This window comes from Scardinius erythrophthalmus (genome assembly GCF_964197995.2).
Source record: "Scardinius erythrophthalmus genome assembly, chromosome: 3".
In the NCBI taxonomy this organism is placed as follows: domain Eukaryota; kingdom Metazoa; phylum Chordata; class Actinopteri; order Cypriniformes; family Leuciscidae; genus Scardinius; species Scardinius erythrophthalmus.
Window position 1 is genome coordinate 34396587 of NC_138223.1, and position 18850 is coordinate 34415436.

At 37.9% G+C, this 18850-nt stretch overlaps 1 protein-coding gene across 1 annotated transcript; it reads right to left on the reverse strand.

Annotated features, from left to right (window-relative positions):
- Positions 1-668: 668 nt before the first annotated feature.
- Positions 669-18600, reverse strand: p2rx3b (purinergic receptor P2X, ligand-gated ion channel, 3b). The gene is made up of 12 exons (XM_081360379.1): positions 18268-18600; positions 17574-17709; positions 7661-7732; positions 7457-7526; positions 5561-5654; positions 5400-5477; positions 5104-5245; positions 4323-4459; positions 3984-4077; positions 3833-3898; positions 2123-2200; positions 669-2030 (listed from the first exon to the last, which is right to left on the reverse strand). Exons 1-12 carry the CDS (start codon positions 18408-18410, stop codon positions 1902-1904), a joined length of 1239 nt encoding a protein of 412 aa, XP_081216505.1. The 5' UTR covers positions 18411-18600; the 3' UTR covers positions 669-1901.
- Positions 18601-18850: the final 250 nt, after the last annotated feature.

The window sequence follows — 18850 nt, forward strand, 5'->3', positions numbered from 1 at the left end:
ATTATTCACTTTTTATTCAATTGATTAGCTCATTAGTTCCCTCATTTTGTCTGGTATATATTCTCCCTGTTTTGTTCAGTTCTTTGTCCTGTCTTGTCAGTGTTTTACGTGGTTCCTGAGTTTTCCTTGCCTGATTAAAGATGGTTTTTGCTGATCTCCTTTGTTGTCGTGCGCTTTGTACAGCCACACATGACAATATTAGTATAATGGTTACACTTTATTTTACAGTACAAGCACTTACAGAGTTCTTACCTAAAGTACTGGGTAATATAATACAAATATACATTGGTTAAGGTTAGGTAAGTTCAGGTTTAGTACAGTTATTGTCATCACAATAATAAGTACATAGTATGTACACGAGGAACAGGACTGTAAAATAAAGTGCTAGTGGTATAACACTTTTTTTTTTGACAACTACTACTTCTCACTTTTTCTTGCTGCTTTTAAACTGTAATACTTATTCAGCAGTCTTCACATGCAAAAAACAAACACACTCTTAAGAACATTTGCTTGGTAACAAAAAAATGTTAAGGTACCTTCTAGTAAAGTTAACCAGGGACCTTATTTTACTTCTAAATCCGATTTTCAGTCGTTGATAGTGATATCTTGTCAGTCTCATTTCTCTGTCGTAAACCATTAGTTCAAATAAGACAATTTATATCAGAAATGACATATACATGTTTTTTATTGCCCTGAGCCTCCCCATGAGCATCAATATTTACAATCAAATTAGAATTGGTAGTATAAATAAAGTATTAACAATGTTTGCATAACGATATGGAAATAACAGAAAAAAATTAACTCGGAAAATGGAGGAGAACTCCCATAGAAAACAACCATATAATACAAAAACGAGACCGAACAAAGAACTGAGGGGAACTAAGGGCTAAAATATACAGAAACATTTACAGAACTAAGAACAGGTGTGCTAATGATTAACCATGGAAACAAACTAGCAGAACGAAATCAGGGTACATCTACACAACAATGGTGAACTAAAAATGGAAACGTTTTTCCTTTGCATTTTTTTGCGTACAGACGACAATGTTGTCAAAACTATACCCATTCACATGGATTCACGAAAAACGATAAAAAATGGTGTATTATTCATGACTGGCCAGTAGTTGGCGAGGTCACCTTGTAAAGAAAAACTACGCGCCTATAAACTGAACAAGTAATACACATGACTTCACCTTTTTCACAATTTCGCATTTTTGTAGTTTACACAGAGATGATAACGGTATTGTTTTCAAAAACTTGCACTTTAAAATCCGTTTTCAAAAGTATTTTCAGGCCCCCAAAACACTGTTGCCATGGAAATGGATCAGCCAAAACGCTTAAAGTTTTCAGTTTTTTATTGAAAGTGTCGTGCAAACGGCTGAACAGGGAACAGAATGAACCAAAAATACTCCTGACAGTGTTAGAAAAGTTCAGAAAATGTTTATCAAGCAAAAACATTTTCATCTACACTTGGCCAAAAGAGAGGGTGATACTCTTTTACAATACCTTTATATTCACAAAATAAAAAACACATACAGTTGCATAGCTACATTTTGGGAGTCTACTAAATCACATGAATTATTAAATATTTTTAACTTGTGTAAAGGCCATGTTTAAGTTGTGTAAAGGCCATGCTAACACTGTGAGAATACATAACAGAATTTGAGTATTTACTTAATACTATTATTTACAAAAAAATAGGAATGTTTTTTGATATTTGATCAGTCAGGCACATTTTTAAGTTTAATTTGATTTGAAGATGATTCTAAAATATTCTTAATGGCTAATGGGGGAAAATTTTAATATGTATATGTATGTATGTATGTATGTAAATTACTGAATGAATGAAACAAATATGAGTGCTTTTTTGCAATCCTTCCCAAGCGCTGTGGTGGGCACTATTAACTATAGCGTTCAATGGAAAATGCTCCGGAGTCAGTTGAGAACTTCTCATCAGGTTTGATTGAATGCTGGCTGTGGTCTCTGGACCTGTAGAATGAACTAGTGCTCTGACTATGTGAATCTGATACCTAGAAACAGAGCAAGAGAGAGGCAGTGAGGCATTCATTGTCATCATAACTGGATAGAAGTAGTAATGTTGGCGACTTGCTAAAATGCAAACCTCTTCAAATTTCTTGGCCTTGTACTGGTCAGCTCCTTTCAAGAAGTTCAGCAGAATTATATCACAAAGCACTGTACCCTAAAATAAAGGAAAAGTCTCAGTTTTGTCTACTTAAAGAGGTTAACAGGTATGAAATATTTTCTATTATGAATTAATTTCATTATTAAACACGCTTTAAAATATTGTATTAAGAAGCAAGTGGCTGTCTGGCACTGATTAATGATAAAACAGTCCAAGTTCAAGATGAGGATGGAGACAAAATTCATGTCATGAATATTATAGTTACATGTATATACAAAGGTAAATATATATTACACAAAAAATGGGTATGCAGTTTTAAAATTATGTGATCAATAAGTTAACAAATGTGTTTACATTGCTTTAACTCATCAAAATAAGTTGATAACAATAAATCTTAAGTTATACAAGATTCAACTCATTTTTTAAGTCAGTTTAATGTAATTTAAGTTGAAACAACTTAAATATACAAGTTGATTATACTTCAAAGTCAGCAACTTTTTTTTTTTTACAGTGGTATATTATGTCTATACTGATCGATCGTTCTTAAAGGTCTAGGGCCAGCCGGGCGGTTTGCTCACTTCTCACTTGGGTCATATTTCACATACTTAAAATAAACAAATCTTCATTATTTGACTTGCACTGGCCAGAACTATGGTAAAAGCCAGTTTTGTGCTTAGTGGCAGGACAGACAATGAGTGAAAGCGTTTTGCTTGAATTTATTTGAATCATTTGAATGATTTTTTAGAATGTTGTACACAATTTATTTTGTATAAATATATAGTATATATAGCAAAATTATAGTATATTACAGTATTATAGTAAATAAAGTAAAAAAGGACTTTTTTTTATACATTGAATAAGTTCAGAGTAACCAAAATCTTAAAATCTCAGAGTAAAACTGGGAGTTCTGAAAAATATGATACACCGGTGTTTTGCCAGATGAGAAGTTTATCAATGTATCACCTTTTTACTCTTTTAATTCCTTTTATAACTGTTTTAATTTTCCTTTTCCTTTTATTTTGTGATTATTTTAATTAATTTCTGTGTAAAGCACTTTGAATTGCCATAGTGTATGAAATGTGCTATATAAATAAACTCGCCTTGCCTTGCCTAAACGTGAACTTAAAAATATGAAACAAATATGACATTTGTACTTGATTCATGCAAGTAGAAATCAAAGATCTAACTGATACTTATATATTACTTTGGTTTGTTCATTATATTTACAATGAGTCGTGTATTGATTTAAACATAAAGAAATGTTGTAAACATATTTACATGTATTTGCAGATTTTAATAAAGTTCACAGATATAACTATTGAGTATAATCTACTAAACTTTAAGACAATATGGAATTAATGTTTTTGACTAATGCTATGCTGCAAGCCAAATTAATCTCATTAATATGAAATAACAAATTACATCTTAAATAGTTAAAGCAAATGGTGAATTTGAGTAAGCTACTCTTTATGTCTTTGGTGCTAGTGTCACACACAAAATAACGGATCTCTAATTATTATGGTTGCACCATTTGACTATTTTCTAGTTTGTTGTTGATTTTATTATGTTTTAGCTGACATTTTGGAGTTGACTTTCTACTAAGAATTACCAAAAAAGTGACCCATTTATATTATCCATTTTGTGAAACCGAGCTGTTTTATGTTTATGCAGATTAATGAAGACACATACCACACCAACAGAGGTGAAGGCAGCAACCATGTTGATTAGAGTTGGTATCATGTCAAATTTCCCAGCCTTCAAAGAGAAAATGTAATGAGCAACTATTCCCAGATGCAGAAAATGCTCGAAAAAACACACAAACAATTTAAAATGAACTCACATCTCCATTAACCAGCACATCGAATCTGATGGCGTAGGCTTTCAGCAGAGTGCGATACTCAGTTCCGTTCTCCATTTGAAAATACTTTGCGTACCTAAGGACAAAGATTTAGACATGTTAGCGGATACAGTTTCAAACAGGATTATCCAAGCTATCAACTTCGAATGATTTGGTGCCTTTTTGTAATATTTTATAGTATGTGGCCACTACAAAAAGTCTGATAAACATGTGGAAGTATGTGGAGAGATTGGAGGCATTTGTTTGTGCAGTATCATTAGAGGCCTGCAGACTGCAACATTCTTGATTAAACTTTAAGGTGGAAAGAAAAGTTTCTAGAACCTGAAGTTGTATCCCGGAGACACAGTGGTCTTCTCTGACATGGCGTCCAGACGAGTGAAGGAGTAGGCGGGCTTACACTCATCATCTGCCTTGTCTAAATCACATATCCACGCTATTTTTATCCCTATCACTCCTCCCTGAGAGAAAGAGACAGAGATTACTTACACAAATCCAATTTGACTTTGCACTTAAAGAGAAATAACGATGGTGCAATTTTTTTGACATCAGTTGACTTAACTAAACCCCGTTCCTTAAAATAAAAGTAATAAACAATGCGTAATTGAAAAAAATAAGTTATGTGAACTTGACAATTCCACATAACTTAATTTTTTCAATTATGCATGAAATTTATTTGTTTAATATTTTTTACGGCAATGGGTTTCCTCACTTTTTTAAGTCAACTGATCACTTTTTACAGTGTTGAGAATTTAAAAACAAATAGTCTGAAATGTAATGTTGACTAATGTAATGTTTGCTAACAGTTATTAGATACTTTTATGAAACAGGTATTTATTTGGCCTCTTTTGAAACTATTTCCATTGGTGGATGAAAACATTTGAACTACGTGGCCAAACTTCTGTTTATTGACTTATTGGTAACACATTTATATTAATATGAGTTAATTGCATTAGTTTATATATTTATACTTGTATATAAAACTGTTGTATAAAAGTCGTGCTTGTGAAATATTTCTTACATATATAAAATTAGATGAGGAAAGGAAGAAAGCAAGGTAGTAACAAAAAAGCCAAATATTAAAAATAATTAAATAAACACTCACTTTTTTAGCAAGAGTGGTGAAGTTTTGTTGTGCAAATCGGATCACATCACCCACTTTGAATATTGGACAATACATGTTACTCTCAAAGTCGAAGTGACAGTTCTTTATATAGCTACTATTGATGTTGGGCAAAAAGTTTCCCCTGAAAGGAAAAGAGAAATATTTAATGGAAACAATGAAGGTCATTATTTAAAAAATAAATAATCCAAAAAGGTTTACTGGTAGATTATGTAAAAAAAAAAAAAAAGAATGATAATGATGAGATTTTTTCAGTCTTTGTGTTTGATTGCATTTACTTTGTGAAGTTAAAACGTGGGAAGCGAATGCTGTTCTTGATGAAAATGGTAAAGTTCTCCACCTCCATCATGGGGTTTCTTAATAAGAAAAAAACTCCATCAGTCCTTTTTTATTCAACATTCACACATATATTAGTTTGTTTATTTAAAAGTGGACTCACGGTTGAATTTCATCAATCTCTGCAGGACACCATCCTTTGATCTCACAGGTTTTGTGGGTCTTATTGAAGTTCACACATCGTCCTGTCAGCAACCCTTCGAGATACAACCAGTAGATCAAAACATACCATATAGACTGTAAAATTTGCTAGAATGTTAGTAGGTTATTGTTTTTTCCTTGATCATTTCAATATAACAAAACAATCCACAATGAAACACTCAAACTGTTAAAGTTCCCCTGCAGTAAAAATTTGTATCCCTTGGTTGAATATGATTTGACTTTTCTAACTTTAGTTAGTGTGTAATGTTGCTGTTTGAGCATAAACAACATCTGCAAAGTTACAACTCTCAAAGTTCAAAGCAAAGGGAGATATTTGCTTTTAAAGAAATTGCTTTTTAAGGACTACAACAAACGGCTGGTAGGGACTACACGACATTCCTCCCGGGTTAGTGACATCACTAACCCTAAAATTGACATAAACCCCCGATCATTTTAGTGATTCTAAAGGGATTATAAGGGGGTCTTTGCGTGCTTTCTAGACTATATAATCCATTCAGAATTTTAATAAAAGTTGACACATAACGGTAACTGATATGTTTAGCCTTTGGCTTAACTACGTTTTTGTATCAAGCAGGGCAGAGCCGAGAGCCATGAGAGAATGACGTGATTTATAATGAGTGTCTGTGAGGGGCTGTCGCTTTTACTTTCGTTTCGTGTTTGGTTATTGTTTAAACTGTTTAAATGTATGCCGATTACTGACCTCGTTACAGTTATCAAACAGCTAATAATGTGTTGCTAACACGAACCATGTTCCCGTTCGCCCTCTCAGAGTCAGACAGCTGACTTCTAACAATCAGCAAAATAATAGGTGTGTTCGACTTGAAGCAGCGCTGCGCTATGGAAGCTCGTTTCAGCCACTGAATAAAAAATAAAAAAAGGTAATTGTGACTTTTTATCTCACAATTCTGACTTTTTCTCGAAATTATGAGATTAAACCAATTTTGACTTTTTTTTTCTCACAATTGAGTGGTATAAAGCCGCAATTGCGAGTTATAAAGTCCGAATTGTGAGATATGAACTTGTAATTCTGAGAAAAAAAGTGGAATAAAAATTAAAAAAGGTAATTGCGAGTTTTTATCTCACAATTCTGACTTTTTTCTTGCAATTACGACAATAAATCTCGCAATTCTGACTTTTTTTCCTCACAATTGCAAGTTATAAATTCAGAATTGTGAGATATAAACTGGCAAATCTGAGAAAAAAAAAGTCAGTCTTTTTCCCCTCAGAATTGGACTTTCTAACTCACAATATGTGAGTTTATATCTCGCAATTGCGAGAAAAAAAGTCAGAATAGCGAGTTTATATCCCTCAATTCTGACTTTTTAACTCGCAATTGTGAGAAACTCACAATTCTGACTTTTTCCTAGCAATTGTGAGCTTATATCTTGTAATTCTGACATCATAACAAGTCACAATTATCTATCACAATTTTTTTATTCTGTGGTGGAAACAAGCTTCCATACTGTGCAAAACGATGAGATCAAAGTACCGCGAGAGCTATTCGAAAGCATACGGTGGCGTCTGCTCTCTAATCACTCTCGCGGTACTTTGATGTCATAGACCGATCGGTCTGCAGCACAGAGTCAATTAGCACACACCCACACACTAATACTGCATATTTTAGACTGTCTTTGGTACACTGCCGTTTTAAAATACTCAGCATTGGTGTTGACTGATGAATTTGCGCATGGTTTGTCTTAAAGCATATTAAAAACACCACATAGACATATAAATATTAAAAACTTGATTTTCACCACAGGGGGTCTAACCAATTTAAAATGAATTTCCTTTATTTTTATTATTCATAGAAAAAAAAAAAAAAAAAATAGAATTTTACCATTGCTTGGTGGTTTTGACATCAGCTTCTTACAAGTACTGTCATTGTCACATTTGAATTTCATCTCACTCTGAAGAGTTACATAGACAAACACATGAACACACACACAGACAAGAATCAATTAAATTAGTGTACATTAACCGTGACAGATTTCAGTATAGGCTACTTCAAAAAACGGTAGTTCAAAGCAGTTTCCTCACTCACCTCTGGACAGTTTCCTTGAACTTGGTTCTCTGTCGTGATGAGCTTTGTTATGACGCAGAAAACCGACGCCCCCTGGTGGACACATGCACACACAGACATTGTGTAAAAAAAGACATGCTGTGTAATTAACTGCTATTGTTTTTATTTACAATTACTATAAACTAACCAACACCCTTAATGAGCTTTTTTAGAATGTAAAATAGTATAAAGTATTTACTGTATTTATGAATAGATTTTCCATGTAAGAACATCCCCAACAAGGAAAGTTCTCAGAACTTTGTCCAAGGTTCTCTCAAAGTTATGAGAAAGTATTCTTTCAGTAATGTTAATAGAATGTGCTTTCAGAGTTAACCTGTCACCCTAAAACGAAAATTAAGTCATCATTTACTCACCCTAACGTTGATCTAATGCAGTATGCCCTTCTTTCTTTTTCGGACCACAAAAGGCAATTTTGTTTTTAAAATGACCCACCTGCGCTTGTCCATAACGTCTTAAAACTTGTGACAATGAATATTTGTATTATCTTGGGAATGTTTGTTTCGGTCTTCACTGGCACTGCACTGGGTGGATCGGCTATACAGTTTTTTGGACGTAAGACTTGTTCAGCCAACACAGTTTTTCACTTTGACTTGATAGATTGACTGAGCACAATTAAATATGTTTGTGAATATACATTTTTAATTTTAAGTGAAGACCTCAAGCTAGTACAATGCATCTTTTTGCATGGGGATAATTATTTGGAAGTCATTTATTATGCCAATATGTAATTGTCACCTTCCACAATTTTCAAAAACATTTTTTTACAGTGTATAATGGGAGTGAATTATGAAAGCTTGTTTCCTCCACAGAATAAACATTTTTATCTCAAAATTCAGACTTTTATCTCATAATTGCGTGCGTGATATAAAGTCGCAAATTGCGAGTTATAAAGTCAGAATTGCGTGATATAAAGTCGCAATTGCGAGTTATAAAGTCAGAATTGCGATATATTGTCACATTTTGAGTTCTGTTTGAATGTTTAAGTTTCTCAGTTAGTCTTCTAATCTGTTAATTACTTCAGTTCTCCTTCATTCTCTCCCTGTTAATTGTTTCTATGTCTGATTGTGTAGTTGACTTCAGGTTTGTTTTGTTAATCAGTCTAATTAGTTCCTCTTGTTTTTCTGTGTATTTAAGTGTGAGTTTCGTGCTGTCTAGTCGTCTGTCGTCATTGTCCTAAGTATCTTTCGTGAGTATCTCTGTAAGTTTGAGTTTATGATTAATAAAGACTGCTGCATAGATCCTGTTTCCTCTTTGCTGCAACCAGACCTGTGACAGAAATAAACTCGCAATTCTGACTTTTTTTCTCAGAATTGCATGTTTAGGCCTATATCCCGCAATTCTGACTTAATAACTCGCAATTGCGAGAAAAAAAGTCTGAATTGCGAGTTTATTTCTCGCAATTCTGACTTAACACTATAACACGCTATTGCGAAATTATATCATGCAATTCTGACTATATCTCGCAATTCTGAAAAATAAAGTCAGAATTGCGAGATGTAAACTCGCAATGGTGAGATAAAAAGTCACAATTATCTTTTAAAAGGTTTTTATTCTGTGGCAGAAACAAGCTTCCATAGTGAATAGTGTCCAGGATCAAGCTTTGAAAAAAGATGCAAACGTATCACAGAATGGTCAAATGCGTAACGTGTCGTATATTTCAAGTGTTTTGGAGGTAATGTAGTATTTAACCAAAATCCTGACCTTGGCCATTGGTCTTCTGTGCCTGTGACTCTGCAGTTCACTCTGACTCGGCCAGAAAAAGTGCAAAGTTGTGAGAAATCAAGACAACAAGACTTCACTGGACCATTCTGTGATAATTTTGCATCTTTTTTTTAAAGTTTAATGGTGGTCAAGTGGTGCAAGGGGTGACATCAAAAACTGAAAGACTAATTTGTCGCTGGTTCCCTTAAGATGCTCCTTTGGGCTTTTTTAGTGGGATTTAAGGTTTAAGGGGGCTAAGATTAGACAGTTTGGAATGTGAATGTGTGCAGTTTGCATGGTAAACAGTGGTCTCATGGTATCAAGTTATGTTTACCACAGGCTTTATTTTACTCATAATTGAAAACCCTTAGGAAAATCTAGAGGGAACCAGTGGAGAATCAGTCTTCCGGGTTCTGAAGTCATCCCTGCGCCACTCTATTCACTGCCAATATATATACGAGCGCAAGCGGGACAAGTTTTTTATTTAATTTCTTTGTGGCCCGAAAAGAAAGAAGGGCATACAGCATTAGAACAACACCAGAGTGAGTAAATGATGACTTTTTTTGTTTTCTCAAAACATTAACACAAAAACATTATTTACAAATCACTTTTTTTCTGAAACATTTTAGTTTTATGACATTTTAGCATTTTAAAATCTTAGTATTTGTTTCAGAATATTCAGAGAACATTAAATAATATTCCCTTAAAGGGATAGTTCACCCAAAAATTTAAATTCCATCATTAATTGCCTGCATGTCGTTCCAAACCCCTAAGACTTTTGTTAATCTTCTAACACAAATCAAGATCTTTTTGATTTAAATCTGAGAGATTTCTGTCCTTCCGTTGACAGCTACACAACTACCACCTTAATGCTTCAAAAAGATACCTATTGTGCGGTTTAGTACAATTTTTCGATCGCTTCACAATGAACAGATTAAATTTAGGCTTTTATTCACATATAAACATTGATCAGCAAACATAAAAGCTCAACTGAACCTGCGAGAATAAACCACTTGCTGAAGCTCAAATGTGATGCGTAACACGAGAATGAACCTCATTGGTTCTTGCAGAAGCTCAAACGTGCTGCGTAACACGAGAATGAACCTCATTGGTTCTTGCAGAAGCTCAAACGTGCTGCGTAACACGAGAATGAACCTCATTGGTTCTTGCAGAAGCTCAAACGTGCTGCGTAACACGAGAATGAACCTCATTGGTTCTTGCAGAAGCTCAAACGTGCTGCGTAACACGAGAATGAACCTCATTGGTTCTTGCTGAAGCTCAAACGTGCTGCGTAACACAAGAATGAACCTCATTGGTTCTTGCAGAAGCTCAAACGTGCTGCGTAACACGAGAATGAACCTCATTGGTTCTTGCAGAAGCTCAAACGTGCTGCGTAACACGAGAATGAACCTCATTGGTTCTTGCTGAAGCTCAAACGTGCTGCGTAACACGAGAATGAACCTCATTGGTTCTTGCAGAAGCTCAAACGTGCTGCGTAACACGAGAATGAACCTCATTGGTTCTTGCAGAAGCTCAAACGTGCTGCGTAACACGAGAATGAACCTCATTGGTTCTTGCAGAAGCTCAAACGTGCTGCGTAACACGAGAATGAACCTCATTGGTTCTTGCAGAAGCTCAAACGTGCTGCGTAACACGAGAATGAACCTCATTGGTTCTTGCAGAAGCTCAAACGTGCTGCGTAACACGAGAATGAACCTCATTGGTTCTTGCTGAAGCTCAAACGTGCTGCGTAACACGAGAATGAACCTCATTGGTTCTTGCAGAAGCTCAAACGTGCTGCGTAACACGAGAATGAACCTCATTGGTTCTTGCAGAAGCTCAAACGTGCTGCGTAACACGAGAATGAACCTCATTGGTTCTTGCAGAAGCTCAAACGTGCTGCGTAACACGAGAATGAACCTCATTGGTTCTTGCAGAAGCTCAAACGTGCTGCGTAACACGAGAATGAACCTCATTGGTTCTTGCTGAAGCTCAAACGTGCTGCGTAACACGAGAATGAACCTCATTGGTTCTTGCAGAAGCTCAAACGTGCTGCGTAACATGAAAATGAACCTCATTGGTTCTTGCAGAAGCTCAAACGTGCTGCGTAACACGAGAATGAACCTCATTGGTTCTTGCAGAAGCTCAAACGTGCTGCGTAACACGAGAATGAACCTCATTGGTTCTTGCAGAAGCTCAAACGTGCTGCGTAACACGAGAATGAACCTCATTGGTTCTTGCTGAAGCTCAAACGTGCTGCGTAACACGAGAATGAACCTCATTGGTTCTTGCAGAAGCTCAAACGTGCTACGTAACACGAGAATGAACCTCATTGGTTCTTGCTGAAGCTCAAACGTGCTGCGTAACACGAGAATGAACCTCATTGGTTCTTGCAGAAGCTCAAACGTGCTGCGTAACACAGGAATGAACCTCATTGGTTCTTGCAGAAGCTCAAACGTGCTGCGTGACACGAGAATGAACCTCATTGGTTCTTGCAGAAGCTCAAACGTGCTGCGTGACACGAGAATGAACCTCATTGGTTCTTGCTGAAGCTCAAACGTGCTGCGTGACACGAGAATGAACCTCATTGGTTCTTGCTGAAGCTCAAACGTGCTGCGTGACACGAGAATGAACCTCATTGGTTCTTGCTGAAGCTCAAACGTGCTGCGTGACACGAGAATGAACCTCATTGGTTCTTGCTGAAGCTCAAACGTGCTGCGTAACACGAGAATGAACCTCATTGGTTCTTGCAGAAGCTCAAACGTGCTGCGTAACACGAGAATGAACCTCATTGGTTCTTGCAGAAGCTCAAACGTGTTGCGTAACACGAGAATGAACCTCATTGGTTCTTGCTGAAGCTCAAACGTGCTGCGTAACACAAGAATGAACCTCATTGGTTCTTGCAGAAGCTCAAACGTGCTGCGTAACACGAGAATGAACCTCATTGGTTCTTGCAGAAGCTCAAACGTGTTGCGTAACACGAGAATGAACCTCATTGGTTCTTGCTGAAGCTCAAACGTGCTGCGTAACACGAGAATGAACCTCATTGGTTCTTGCAGAAGCTCAAACGTGCTGCGTAACACGAGAATGAACCTCATTGGTTCTTGCTGAAGCTCAAACGTGCTGCGTAACACGAGAATGAACCTCATTGGTTCTTGCAGAAGCTCAAACGTGCTGCGTGACACGAGAATGAACCTCATTGGTTCTTGCTGAAGCTCAAACGTGCTGCGTAACACGAGAATGAACCTCATTGGTTCTTGCAGAAGCTCAAACGTGTTGCGTAACACGAGAATGAACCTCATTGGTTCTTGCAGAAGCTCAAACGTGCTGCGTAACACGAGAATGAACCTCATTGGTTCTTGCAGAAGCTCAAACGTGTTGCGTAACACGAGAATGAACCTCATTGGTTCTTGCAGAAGCTCAAACATGCTGCGTAACACGAGAATGAACCTCATTGGTTCTTGCTGAAGCTCAAACGTGCTGCGTGACACGAGAATGAACCTCATTGGTTCTTGCTGAAGCTCAAACGTGCTGCGTAACACGAGAATGAACCTCATTGGTTCTTGCAGAAGCTCAAACGTGTTGCGTAACACGAGAATGAACCTCATTGGTTCTTGCAGAAGCTCAAACGTGTTGCGTAACACGAGAATGAACCTCATTGGTTCTTGCAGAAGCTCAAACGTGCTGCGTAACACGAGAATGAACCTCATTGGTTCTTGCAGAAGCTCAAACGTGCTGCGTAACACGAGAATGAACCTCATTGGTTCTTGCAGAAGCTCAAACGTGTTGCGTAACACGAGAATGAACCTCATTGGTTCTTGCTGAAGCTCAAACGTGCTGCGTAACACGAGAATGAACCTCATTGGTTCTTGCAGAAGCTCAAACGTGCTGCGTAACACGAGAATGAACCTCATTGGTTCTTGCTGAAGCTCAAACGTGCTGCGTGACACGAGAATGAACCTCATTGGTTCTTGCAGAAGCTCAAACATGCTGCGTGACACGAGAATGAACCTCATTGGTTCTTGCTGAAGCTCAAACGTGCTGCGTAACACGAGAATGAACCTCATTGGTTCTTGCAGAAGCTCAAACGTGTTGCGTAACACGAGAATGAACCTCATTGGTTCTTGCAGAAGCTCAAACGTGCTGCGTAACACAAGAATGAACCTCATTGGTTCTTGCAGAAGCTCAAACGTGCTGCGTAACACGAGAATGAACCTCATTGGTTCTTGCAGAAGCTCAAACGTGCTGCGTAACACGAGAATGAACCTCATTGGTTCTTGCAGAAGCTCAAACGTGCTGCGTAACACGAGAATGAACCTCATTGGTTCTTGCAGAAGCTCAAACGTGCTGCGTAACACGAGAATGAACCTCATTGGTTCTTGCAGAAGCTCAAACGTGCTGCGTAACACGAGAATGAACCTCATTGGTTCTTGCTGAAGCTCAAACGTGCTGCGTAACACGAGAATGAACCTCATTGGTTCTTGCAGAAGCTCAAACGTGCTGCGTAACACGAGAATGAACCTCATTGGTTCTTGCAGAAGCTCAAACGTGCTGCGTAACACGAGAATGAACCTCATTGGTTCTTGCAGAAGCTCAAACGTGCTGCGTAACACGAGAATGAACCTCATTGGTTCTTGCAGAAGCTCAAACGTGCTGCGTAACACGAGAATGAACCTCATTGGTTCTTGCAGAAGCTCAAACGTGCTGCGTAACACGAGAATGAACCTCATTGGTTCTTGCAGAAGCTCAAAGGTGTTGCGTAACACGAGAATGAACCTCATTGGTTCTTGCAGAAGCTCAAACGTGCTGCGTAACACGAGAATGAACCTCATTGGTTCTTGCAGAAGCTCAAACGTGCTGCGTAACACGAGAATGAACCTCATTGGTTCTTGCAGAAGCTCAAAGGTGTTGCGTAACACGAGAATGAACCTCATTGGTTCTTGCAGAAGCTCAAACGTGCTGCGTAACATGAGAATGAACCTCATTGGTTCTTGCAGAAGCTCAAAGGTGTTGCGTAACACGAGAATGAACCTCATTGGTTCTTGCAGAAGCTCAAACGTGCTGCGTAACATGAGAATGAACCTCATTGGTTCTTGCAGAAGCTCAAAGGTGTAGCGTAACACGAGAATTAACCTCATTGGTTCTTGCAGAAGCTCAAACATGCTGCGTAACACGAGAATGAACCTCATTGGTTCTTGCAGAAGCTCAAACGTGTTGCGTAACACGAGAATGAACCTCATTGGTTCTTGCAGAAGCTCAAACGTGCTGCGTAACATGAGAATGAACCTCATTGGTTCTTGCAGAAGCTCAAAGGTGTAGCGTAACACGAGAATTAACCTCATTGGTTCTTGCAGAAGCTCAAACATGCTGCGTAACACGAGAATGAACCTCATTGGTTCTTGCAGAAGCTCAAACGTGTTGCGTAACATGAGAATGAACCTCATTGGTTCTTGCAGAAGCTCAAACGTGCTGCGTAACATGAGAATGAACCTCATTGGTTCTTGCAGAAGCTCAAACGTGTTGCGTAACATGAAAATGAACCTCATTGGTTCTTGCAGAAGCTCAAACGTGCTGCGTAACATGAGAATGAACCTCATTGGTTCTTGCAGAAGCTCAAACGTGCTGCGTAACACAAGAATGAACCTCATTGGTTCTTGCAGAAGCTCAAACGTGTTGCGTAACATGAGAATGAACCTCATTGGTTCTTGCAGAAGCTCAAACGTGCTGCGTAACACGAGAATGAACCTCATTGGTTCTTGCAGAAGCTCAAACATGTTGCGTAACACGAGAATGAACCTCATTGGTTCTTGCAGAAGCTCAAACGTGTTGCGTAACATGAGAATGAACCTCATTGGTTCTTGCAGAAGCTCAAACGTGCTGCGTAACATGAGAATGAACCTGATTGGTTCTTGCAGAAGCTCAAACGTGCTGCGTGACACGAGAATGAACCTCATTGGTTCTTGCAGAAGCTCAAACGTGCTGCGTAACACGAGAATGAACCTCATTGGTTCTTGCAGAAGCTCAAACGTGTTGCGTAACATGAGAATGAACCTCATTGGTTCTTGCAGAAGCTCAAACGTGCTGCGTAACATGAGAATGAACCTGATTGGTTCTTGCAGAAGCTCAAACGTGCTGCGTGACACGAGAATGAACCTCATTGGTTCTTGCAGAAGCTCAAACGTGCTGCGTAACATGAGAATGAACCTCATTGGTTCTTGCAGAAGCTCAAAGGTGCTGCGTGACACGAGAATGAACCTCATTGGTTCTTGCAGAAGCTCAAACGTGCTGCGTGACACGAGAATGAACCTCATTGGTTCTTGCAGAAGCTCAAACGTGTTGCGTAACACGAGAATGAACCTCATTGGTTCTTGCAGCTCAAACGTGTTGCGTAACACGAGAATGAACCTCATTGGTTCTTGCAAAAGCTCAAACGTGCTGCGTAACACAAGAATGAACCTCATTGGTTCTTGCAGATGCTCAAACGTGCTGCGTAACACGAGAATGAACCTCATTGGTTCTTGCTGAAGCTCAAACGTGCTGCGTAACACGAGAATGAACCTCATTGGTTCTTGCAGAAGCTCAAACGTGCTGCGTAACACGAGAATGAACCTCATTGGTTCTTGCAGAAGCTCAAACGTGCTGCGTAACATGAGAATGAACCTCATTGGTTCTTGCTGAAGCTCAAACGTGCTGCGTAACACGAGAATGAACCTCATTGGTTCTTGCAGAAGCTCAAACGTGCTGCGTAACACAAGAATGAACCTCATTGGTTCTTGTTGAAGCTCAAACATGTTGCGTAACACGAGAATTAACCTCATTGGTTCTTGCAGAAGCTCAAACGTGCTGCGTAACACGAGAATGAACCTCATTGGTTCTTGTTGAAGCTCAAACATGTTGCGTAACACGAGAATGAACCTCATTGGTTCTTGCTGAAGCTCAAACGTGCTGCGTGACACGAGAATGAACCTCATTGGTTCTTGCAGAAGCTCAAACGTGCTGCGTGACACGAGAATGAACCTCATTGGTTCTTGCTGAAGCTCAAACGTGCTGCGTGACACGAGAATGAACCTCATTGGTTCTTGCTGAAGCTCAAACGTGCTGCGTGACACGAGAATGAACCTCATTGGTTCTTGCTGAAGCTCAAACGTGCTGCGTGACACGAGAATGAACCTCATTGGTTCTTGCAGAAGCTCAAACGTGCTGCGTAACACGAGAATGAACCTCATTGGTTCTTGTTGAAGCTCAAACATATTGCGTAACACGAGAATGAACCTCATTGGTTCTTGCTGAAGCTCAAACATGCTGCGTGACACGAGAATGAACCTCATTGGTTCTTACTGAAGCTCAAACATGCTGCGTAACACGAGAATGAACCTCATTGGTTCTTGCAGAAGCTCAAACGTGCTGCGTAACACGAGAATGAACCTCATTGGTTCTTGTTGAAGCTCAAACATATTGCGTAACACGAGAATGAACCTCATTGGTTCTCGCACATCAAGCGAACATGCATGATCTTCCGTTTACCACAACCAAAATGTGAGTTGATGAATGTGTATCTGAATGAAAGACTAAACTCAATCTGTTCATCATATAAAGTAATCCGGTCTCTTCAGAAAATTTGGACTAAACCCGCTCAATTAATATGGATTAGTTTTACGATATCTTTATAAACGTTTTGAAGCGTTAAAGTGGTAGTTGTAGCTGTCTAAAGAGGGCCATAAAGGTCTCAGATTTCCTATAAAAGATCTTAATTGGTGTTCTGAAGATGAACACAAGTCTTACAGGTTTGGAATGACAGGAGGGTAAGTAATTAATGACAGAATTTTCATTTTTGAGTGAACAATCCCTTTAATGTTTGGAAAATGATCAAATGTTCACAAAAAAAGAAAAAGGTTTTTAAAATGCTTAAAAAACAGGACATTTTGAACGCTCAGAGAACATTTACAAATAATGTTTTCATAACTTAATGAGAACATTAGCAAAACTTTCTTAGAACTTTTTTTTTTTTTTTTTTCTGGGTCCTCACATGTCTCCTAAGGGAGATTTTGTTAGATTTAATTATGTTTACAATTTTGACATCAAACTCACACATAACATGATGTTATAGACACACACACTTGTAATACAAATTGGTCACAAAATGATTTTAAGTATTCTAAAACTTGAGATTTACTTGAGTTGGTGTGACATAATCGGCTACATCCATGATCCGGTTGTTATACTCTCCGAAACCTTTCACTTTAGTCATCACTGATGACTCGATAGATGTGTCTCGCACTTGATATGCTTTCTCATACAAAAACACCCAGCTGAGGGAGGGGGAGGGGGAGAGGGGGAGATAGAGGGTTAAGAAAACCGGAAATACAGAGCAATTTTTGCTTTCTTTAATGTTAAATGCTCACAAATATATATATAAAAACTGCATGTAAAATGTAAGATTTTCATGCACTTATATACTAAGAACATTTTTTTAGTCTCATACAACTGCGTTGTACATCAATTATGTCACCAAGTCGAAAGACGAAAAAACAAGTAATTTAATTGTCCAAAAATAATTATTCAAATTAACTGTAACAAATAAAATTGCTGATTGAAATATATTACAGTCTTTATTAATCTTTGTTAATGTTAGTTAATTATAATACACCTGTTCGTTGTTAGTTCATATTAGCACAGGTCCGTTAAATAAGAACAGATGCAACTTTTGATTTTAATAATGTAGGCTATTCGTAAATGTTGAAATTAACATTAAGGCGAATAAATGCTTAATACATTTTTAAATAATTTTAAAAACACAAAAATGTTTTGTTTTTTTATTTATTTGGGCACAAGTTTAAATCTCGCTACAAATGAGTCGGAACACTCACCCAATGAAGTACGTTATGATGAGGAGTTGGACAACACGGTTGATGACGCCGATGGTCAAGCTCTTTACCACCACGGACTTGGTCGTCTCATAGGTAAAGAAATCTGTTATGCAGCTCCACATTTTTCCAGAACACTGCTGCATTCACAAAAAATACACTTCAAGTGTATCAACGTATTTGCATGAATGTTTAGTTAATCCTGGTGATAATTCTGTCCAAATGCTTTATCCTGCGTTTTGCCAATAAAAGTCAAAAAACCTCTTCAGTAATCTTCCTTATTTGTTTCCCTGATAAAAAGTCTCCACATCTTGAGATCAGATGCTTTCACAGAATATTTCTCTTCCTCCAAGTCCCTCCCTCTCTCCTCCCTCTTTACTTTTTCTTCGTCCTTCAATTATTCTATCCGTTATATAAAATGTACATTTGACATTCTTAGTAGATGTTATAGGTATAGGTATAGGCTAGATGTTTAGTGTCAGAGAGGTCTGGAATAGCTGAATCTTGATGACTGACGCACATTATATCATGTCACCATGAAAGCTCTATGCAGTAGTAAAAAGCGTCTCATTAGAGTAGCATTAAA